The sequence below is a fragment of the Oncorhynchus tshawytscha genome, linkage group LG01 (genome assembly GCF_018296145.1).
Source record: "Oncorhynchus tshawytscha isolate Ot180627B linkage group LG01, Otsh_v2.0, whole genome shotgun sequence".
Lineage (NCBI taxonomy): Eukaryota > Metazoa > Chordata > Actinopteri > Salmoniformes > Salmonidae > Oncorhynchus > Oncorhynchus tshawytscha.
The window spans coordinates 26,782,515-26,791,088 of NC_056429.1; the positions used below are offsets into that span (position 1 = coordinate 26,782,515).

An 8,574-nucleotide genomic window follows, 5' to 3' on the forward strand; every position below is an offset into this window, starting at 1 on the left:
GAATTGTGTTAATCCATTCATGTTAATCTACTCTGGCGCCACAGACAGACACACCCACCAAGCTAATTTATAACAAGGCAAAAGTAAAGATGTCTTCACCCACATATAATGCAACCCTTGGGCCAATTGAGATATCGCATGTGACTAACAAATTTCAGTTAATTACTGTAGCCCCTGCCTTGGGCCGATCAGTTTAACTTTGTAAACACCGGAACACTATGGCAAGACGCATCATTCACCCAAGTTTAATCAAAATCGGGCCAGTGCTGTCAGATATCGCATGTGACTAACGTACGAACAAACGGAGACAGATCCACAGTCCCCAACCAGATTCCGTCATGGGGGACAAGTAATGTGTGGTTACAGTTGAGCCACCCAACAGAAGGAAAATCTGAGTCCTGACTGAACCTCCCTCACAACACCACAGAAACACACATGAGACTCTCTGGGAGGCAGTGACACCGCATGTGCTGTTTTATTGGTGGAATAGTCATTTACAGTTGTTTAACAGTATAGATTAATTTCATAAACGTTTTTGCACAACTGTTTCAAAAATACAACCACAGATAAGTATTTTGCAATATTCTTCTGATCAATGTCCTACTGCAACCACCATACAGATGCTGTTTCAGTGCTTACTAAAAGCCACATTCTCACCATGCTCACTCACAGTTAGTAATATTACCCTCTATCAGTGAATCGGCATGCAGTTTGGTGTCTTGAACTGTATGAGAGATAGAGCGTGCACACACGCACAAACTGTACATACACATAAACACACACGTTTGTGAGAATGTCTCTGAAGTCTCTGATAGAAGGTCCAATGTTATCAGGCATTAAAATTAGTGGAGGGTCGCTGTGAATCAATATCACCACACAAGAGGAATACATAGTGGAAAGGAGACAAAACACTTAAACACCCCTCTGCTTCTCACATATATGCATGGACACACACAGACAAATACTGCTGATGGTAGTATGCCGGCAATATGGGGAAGTTGCCCCTAGACACTAATCTAATGTCAGTTTTTCCATTTTCCCCCTAGAATGGTTATGGTTTGGGGGGGGATAAGCTGATCCTAAATCTGTGACTAAGGGAAACTTAGAATGAGCCCTGCTGTTTGTCCAATCAGATCAGGAGGTCAGTGACTGAGGGCAGTAGCTCAGTCAACTCAGATTGAATGTTTGCAATCTGGGTGACAGGGTTGCCACGGAGATCAAGGCAGGTCAGCTTTGGGCAGGAAGTCAGGAGTTGAAGGTCAGAGAGTTTGGATATTTCTGAATATTACGGTCAAAGAAAATGACAACATCTCTAACTGTATTATAAAACGTTCATGTATTAAAACACATTGAAACTGATCAAAAGAGAAAGGCAAGGATACGGTTGTTCTTCAAGGACACTTCTTGCAACTTGGGGAGATAGTACAGTCCATCCAAATTCTCAATAGCGTTGTCATCAGCCTCCAATACCTGGGAAATGGAAGGCCATATTGTTAGACAAACATCAAAATATTAAGTACAAAAACTAGAGTACAGCACATTAATAAATATTCATTTGATCATAACATAAAATGTTTTTTTAAGTACTATACCTCGAGGCACTGCAGCATGGCAAACTGAGGAGGCAGCCTAAGCAGCTGATTGCATGATAGATTGATATGAGTGACCAATAGCAGCTGGTCCAGGTGACATAACATGGTCAGGTTCTGTAGAGGTGAGGGTGAAAGACATTAGGTGGACTTACAGCCACAAAGAAGAGAATGGGGAGTCAAACTCTGGATGGACAAGGATAGAGAGATACAGACAGGAACAGACAGCACTAACCTTGTCAGAGAGACTGAAGACCCGGACCTCAGCGTACTCCATCTTGAGAATGGTGTTCTCGATCATGAACTTACTGCACAGGTCACCGTAATATGCAGAGCGCATGGAGTCCACCTCCTGTGTGAGAAAGACAGAGCAGTGATAGAAAACACATCTATTATGTATTAGTGTACACGACTATGTAATAGCCCTGTAAAGCACTAACTTTAAGAGTCTGGAAGTGAGAAAGGGTCTCTCGCTCGTAACCTAGGGGATCTAGCGCCCTCATAAGCAGAACGATGGTCAGCAAGCACCCTGAGAAAGTGAGAAATTACAATTGTCATACATTTTGTGACGTTTCCAATAGTGATCGATAAATAATAAACCCTAACATACACACTACACTCAAAGTGTGTACTTACACTTGTTCTGGGGCTCCAGCTCCAGAAGTTGGTTGCAGGACTGTAGTTCAGACTGCAACACAGAGGTCTTTTCCACAGACAGCTCACTCCTACCAGAGACAAAAAAGATGCTGAGGTATTTTTTTCCCATTCAGTAAACAGAACGTCTGATATACCAACCAGAGAGCCTTCTAAAGCTCTGCTATTCACACACACTGTACCTGAAGAGCTCCTGGTCAGTGGCAGAATCCCTGCACCAACTCTCAGACCGACCTGTGAAAGATGGAGGCAATACTATGAGGTGAGGCTAGAGGGCAGCAGAGAGCAAGGATTGAAGTCTAAAACATTATATACCCATCGCAGACATGTTAACACAAAAAAAGACAAGAGCATGTACTCAGTCACACAGAAGGTGCATTAGCACATAAACATTATTTCACCTGTGTACAGAGCACAGTCTCTGTGAGTGTGTTTCTCAGTCCAGTGCACGGTCAGGTTGTGTTCATTAATGATGTCACTGATAGTGCCAGGAGGAAGCGCACAGATCTGACACCATGTTAAGGTCCACAATCAAATAGAGTAAGTGTGGATGCTTGTGTTTGTTAAAGTGATCGAATGTATAACATTATATGTTGCAAATATCTGTTGAGCATTGCCCATCTCGAAGACAGGTTCAACATAGATCATTGTATGGTAGTGTGTAAAAATAATAATAATAATAACACTAGTTTTATTGTCACATTCACCGGATAGGGGCAGTGACATTTCTTATTTTACAGGGTCAGCCATAGTAGTATCGTGTCCGTGGAGCAAATTAGGGTTAAGTGCCTTGGTCAAGGGCACAAGACAGACTTTTCACCTTGTCAGCTCGGGTATTCGAACGAGCCACCGTTTGGTTACTGGCCCAACGCTCTGCAGAGATAAAGTAATTCTCTATGTCTGTAAAGGTTCATTGGTTTCTTTATCTACCTGCGTTCCAGTAACAGATATGGAGAGCTCTTATCAAAAAGAGACATGTTAAGAATGATGAAACCTACTGTAGACTACAACGCAGGGATGAGAAAGGAATGAAAAAGAAACAGTGAGCACTGAGCAGCACAAAGGAAAAGTGCATTACCACATGCCTAGAACAGAGTAATGTCTTTAGCCTCTTAGAGATGTTAAAAGTCTCCCTTATGGGGGACTTTGAGCTGTTCTGGACTGGTTCCGTCTGACATCTGTGTACAAAGCACTTGTGAACGTTGTAGGGTCCCATACCATATAGGGCCAAAAAGCCCCACCTGTCTGCTCTCCGTTTCCACTCTCTCAGCCAAGCAGGTTGCATACCCCACATTTGCATAGGGAGTGATGCGTCACATTTTCTGGCCTATTCAGACAAATAAATGTTCTCTTCCTCTGAGCAAGTGAGACAGCACATGAACGGTGACAGTCTAGCAAGTGCAGCCGTTGTGGTTTCATCTCACTGTGATATTCTCAGCTGCATTTAGAGCTCACAACATGAAAAAACACAAAATAATTTCATAGAATTGTAGCAAAACCACTTTCTCTTGCTCAAAGACAGACTAAATCACTTTGTGCTTAAAGCTGAAGTTGTAACGGTTCTGCACACATTTGAATGGTGTCTACACTGCTCAGTGGACTTTTAGAAAAATTGTGTGATCAGCTAAGTATTATCATATTTATTTAGTTAATAGAAATGTGATTGTAATATAATTTGATTGTTACTATATTTAGTAAGCATTTCAGTCATTTCAAACCCTACAGGTCCACTTTTGTTGAATAGGACAAAAATCATATGATTTGTACTATGTACTTGAGCTTGTGTCCTCAAAAGTGACTACATAATTATGGTTGGGTATGCCTTTAGGCAGAAATCAACATTTTGCACCTATCATTCACATTTTACCCATGACCATGAAGGAAAGGATACCCAGACAGGGCTGTGTCTGAAGTGAGGATGTACACTCCTCCATTCCACACGCTGGGGCTGACCATCCAACACCAGCATCAGACCACTAGATGAAGCCTGTAAGGAGAGTCGGGGAGGAATGGAGTTTAACTGTAGAAGGAGCAGAGGACATACGTTACAATAAGGTGTCTACTTTGAGGGAGTACTCACATTGACAGGTCTGGAGAAGGCCACAGCCACTCTCTCCTCCTCACGGCTGACAAACACACAGCTTATCATCTCCTCTCGCTCCGCTGAGAAAGGCAGAGAAACAGAGCTCACAGCTGGAAGATAATAAAGACAATTTACATAGAAAATACAAAATTATACACGCACCTCTGCCTAGCAACCACCTGTAGTAGAACCAGGCACTCTGGTCATTGGGGTCAGTGAAGAAGGCATTCTGTACGAGCTCATACTCTAAAAATAAAAACCAAAGGGTTTAGTAATGTATGATGATAACACAGACAACCAGCACACATCAACTCATTATTCTGCCTTCCATCCAACCCATGGTATTCCTAGTGACAGTGCCCTCTGTCTGCCTGTTTAAAGTATTACACTGACAATATATCTATATATGTTTGTAACTCTGCCTGGCCATGGTGTTGTCCATACCTTTGAGCAGCTGTTCCTCACAGACGCGATGAGAGTGTGTCTGAGGGGAGGGTGGAGGGGAGGAGTGGGAGTGCTGGTGGCAGGGCGAGGGGGGGTCGGGGGACTCAGGGTGGAGTAGGGGAAGGAGGGTGCTCCGGTAGTGCCAGCTGGAGTAATTGGAGAAGTTGGAGCCGATGAGACGGTCAGTGAACTGCAGCTCCTGGTCCACAGGCACACCAGACATCTTCACCACCATCCGGCGATAGTCCCAGCAGTGAACTGAGAAAGATGAGGGGGGAAATTGAATATGATAAAAATATATATATATATATGAATGGAGAGACCAGGACGAGACCAAGCTCCGTCTCATCCACCTCTCCACCCATCCTCCTTCAAAGCTATAGACCCTCCCCAACTCCTCTCCTCCCTCACTATCATCCTCCTACCCTCTGACTCACAGTTGCGGTCATCCAGACTGAGGCAGCGGTCACACAGGCCCAGTTCTCTGGCCCAGTCAGGTCTGGGCAGGCGTGCTGAAACCCAGCCTCGGTGGTGCCAGCTGCCGTACGACTTGGGATTCACCTTCAAACACGACTCCAGAAACAACAACTCAGCCTCATACATCTTCTGCACGTCATCCTCCTCACTGATACAGAGAAAAGGATAAGACATGTATGAGTTTGATGCACTTAAATAATGAACAAGTATTGGTACTTTCAGATAATAATAGCTACAAGAGACTCAGCTGTGCCACCATGGGCAAAAATGCATTATAAGAGATGTCCTCACCGTACAGTCTCCAGGTGCAACAGGATCTCTCTCCTGTAGTTCCAGAGAGTGGCAAAATCAGGATTGGAGGATAGCAGCTGCTGGGTCAACTGAAGGGCCTCATCATCCAACACACCCTCCAACCTCTAAAACCAGCAAGAGAAAAGGAAAAGGGAAGTGATGAAATGCGCAGTAACTTTGAAGATCACAGCTCTGTCATCCCATCCAAGCAACTGCATAATCAGGCTTAAACCGTAGCCATAGTTAAACGATAAAATATATATATACCTTCCCGAGCCCGTAAAAAAACACGAAATTGGGGAGAAAACGGGGTAAATTATTTTATTTTTAAAATAATTTACCCCGTTTTCTCCCCAATTTCGTGTTTTTTTTAGTAGCTACTATCTTGTCTCATCGCTACAACTCCCGTACGGGCTCGGGAAGGTTGAAAGTCATGCGTCCTCCGATACACAACCAAACCGCACTGCTTCTTAACACAGCGCGCATCCAACCCGGAAGCCAGCTGCACCAATGTGTCGGAGGAAACACTGTGCACCTGCGCCCGGCCCGCCACAGGAGTCGTTGGTGCGCGATGAGACAAGGACATCACTACCGGCCAAGCCCTCCATAACCCGGACGACGCTAGGCCAATTGTGCATCGCCCCACGGCCCTCCCGGTCACGGCCGGTTACGAGCCTGGGCACGAACCCAGAGTCTCTGGTGGCACAGCTGGCGCTGCAGTACAGTGCCCTTAACCACTGTGCCACCCGGGAGGCCCTTATCTTCCGATTTTGACTGAATGCGTCTATGTCAAACAGACCTTAGTAAAGATAGCATCTCGTCCTGCCACATAAATCTTGAGTTTCTTCTCTCTCTCTTTTCTCTTCTCTTCTTCCTGCTGGGCGGTGGACTTCAGCTTTACCCGTCCATGCTGTGAGAAAGACAGACAGGAAGACACTTAATTAACACATTGCATTGATATCCAGTAATGATTAAAAGATGACAATAACTAAATCCAACTTAAACAGTGTGAAAGCAGAAAAATAATCACTTTTCACTCACCATCGTGTCAGTTCAGAGAATAGGCTGTGCAAATCTAAAACCAAAGAGCAGATTGAGATGGCGAATCAAGAATTAAGTATGTGAACCACGGAACCGTCAGGAGCCTGCACGTACACACTCAAATCAATTGTGGCCTGCATCTGCGGGAACACCTCTTTATACTACTTTTGGTCCATTTTTATGCTAGGACAGACGGGAGGTGGGGGCGCACCAGTGCAGTACGTACCATAACGTTGGATGCCAACCGCCGATAAAAACTACAGATGAGGCGACGGCGACAACCGTAGATATTGTCCTTCGCCCCTGCCTGCTGAGGACGGGTTGTTTTCCCGCAGTTCTGCTAACAACAGCGAGGGCAAGTGTTCGGCAGGCGGGAGCGAAGGACACTTAACGTTATGCGCTAGCTACTTAGAAGTGGGGATGTTGATGTCGTAGTTTCAATGAGCAAGGCAGAGGCAAAAAGCCTGATAGGGACAGTGATGCAGAGATGACAGGAGCAGTGGAATAGAGTGACTAAGGGCAGGGGGGTGTTCATGCAGATACAGGAATTCCCACATGCAGGAACGCCCCGAATTGCGGGCCGTAATCACGCACACTTGCCCAAAACTGCACCAACCTTCTGATGGCAGCAAAACACAGAGTGAGGGGAATACTGAGTTGTGTCAAGTCGGCTACAGCATAATAATAATCAGTTTGCTGAATACATGTATTGAATCAAGTATTTGTAAACACACATGATTAGCGCTTCGACTTGGCAATCGCCCATCAACAAAACAGGACCCCAAGCTGTCGGACGCACCGTTGAGTATACCCGCGTATTCACATGTAGATTCGATAAAAACACATTTACTAACATCAATTCCAACATAATAACACCACATATACTCACCTCAAAAGTCTACTGCTGTTGTAGCAATGTGTGGATTCGTTTACTTTGGTTTTCAGACGAAATATTGATGTGTGCCTGTGTCACCCAGTGGCAGTGAGGCGAACAACTACAATTTGAACTTCCGGCCCGTGGAAATTGACGTCACGACCAATGGAGTTTAGGATATGTATGGCTCCCTCTTGTGGATGGACATACACGTTTCAGTTTCAAGTTTTACTTGTCACAAGTACAGTGAAATGTTTAACTTGCAAGCCCTACCCAACAGTGCAGGATTCAATATAAAATAGTATAACTAATACAAAATGTAGAACATGAGAAATAAGAAATAAGAGAGGAAGCTATATACAGGGTCAGTGCCAGTACCAAATGGAATACTGTGAGACAAGCATTTATATAAAGACCACTCCGTAAGCCACGCCCCAGTGGGCAGAGCTAGGCGTGTTGCACTTGGACATGTTTTAATACAAAAAGCCTCTACTTTTACAATGCGTCTTCCACATGGCAGGATTAGACAGATGGGTAAACAGATAAGATTTATAAGTTCCCAGCCCATATGGGGGTGGAGGGGAACAAGGCAGTTGATGTACTGGCTAAACAAGCACATAGAAGTGGGGATGTTGATGTCATAGTTTCAATGGGCAAGACAGAGGCAAAAAGCCTGATCTGGACAGTGATGGTGCAGAGATGGCAGGAGCAGTGGAATAGAGTGACCAAGGGCAGGCATTTATTTCTAGTAAAGAGGAAGTGGGGAAGGGGAGGACAGAAGAGAGGAGGCTAGTTTTACAATAATAAGGGTGGGACACAGCCAGTTGAATAAGACCTTACATGTGATAGGAAATCATCCAACAGGAAAGTGTGAGTATTGCCAGGAAACAGAGATTGTGGAGCATGTATTGCTACAGTGTGGGCTGTATCAGAGGGAAAGAGAAAGACTGAGATCTAGTATGAGGGAGAAGGGGATACAGGAAAGTAATTTAAATAGTATTTTGAGTAGAACGTCATTGGATATAGTCTCATATTTTGTTATCTTTTTTAAGAGTAACGGGAGCTGGCAGGTAGGATTTCGTTTCTCGCCGTCTCTGGCCCACACTCCAGTACAGTAGGTG

At 44.6% G+C, this 8,574-nt stretch overlaps 1 protein-coding gene across 2 annotated transcripts; it reads right to left on the reverse strand.

Moving 5' to 3' along the window:
- Nucleotides 1-446: 446 nt before the first annotated feature.
- On the reverse strand, nucleotides 447-7,604 carry rabggta (Rab geranylgeranyltransferase subunit alpha). 2 transcript variants are annotated; one of them, XM_024417659.2, is made up of 17 exons: nucleotides 7,469-7,604; nucleotides 6,580-6,613; nucleotides 6,338-6,448; nucleotides 5,539-5,663; nucleotides 5,208-5,395; nucleotides 4,771-5,028; nucleotides 4,489-4,572; nucleotides 4,324-4,406; nucleotides 4,135-4,230; nucleotides 2,645-2,750; nucleotides 2,426-2,477; nucleotides 2,226-2,314; nucleotides 2,030-2,118; nucleotides 1,825-1,941; nucleotides 1,593-1,706; nucleotides 1,383-1,470; nucleotides 447-1,278 (listed from the first exon to the last, which is right to left on the reverse strand). In XM_024417659.2, the coding sequence occupies exons 2-17, from the start codon at nucleotides 6,580-6,582 to the stop codon at nucleotides 1,130-1,132; spliced, it is 1,752 nt and encodes a 583-aa protein (XP_024273427.1). In that variant the 5' UTR covers nucleotides 6,583-6,613; nucleotides 7,469-7,604; the 3' UTR covers nucleotides 447-1,129. The 2 variants fall into 2 exon arrangements, with proteins under 2 accessions (XP_024273427.1, XP_042175601.1); XM_042319667.1 differs by lacking the exon at nucleotides 7,469-7,604 and adding an exon at nucleotides 6,806-7,068.
- Between the last annotated feature and the right edge of the window lie 970 nt (nucleotides 7,605-8,574).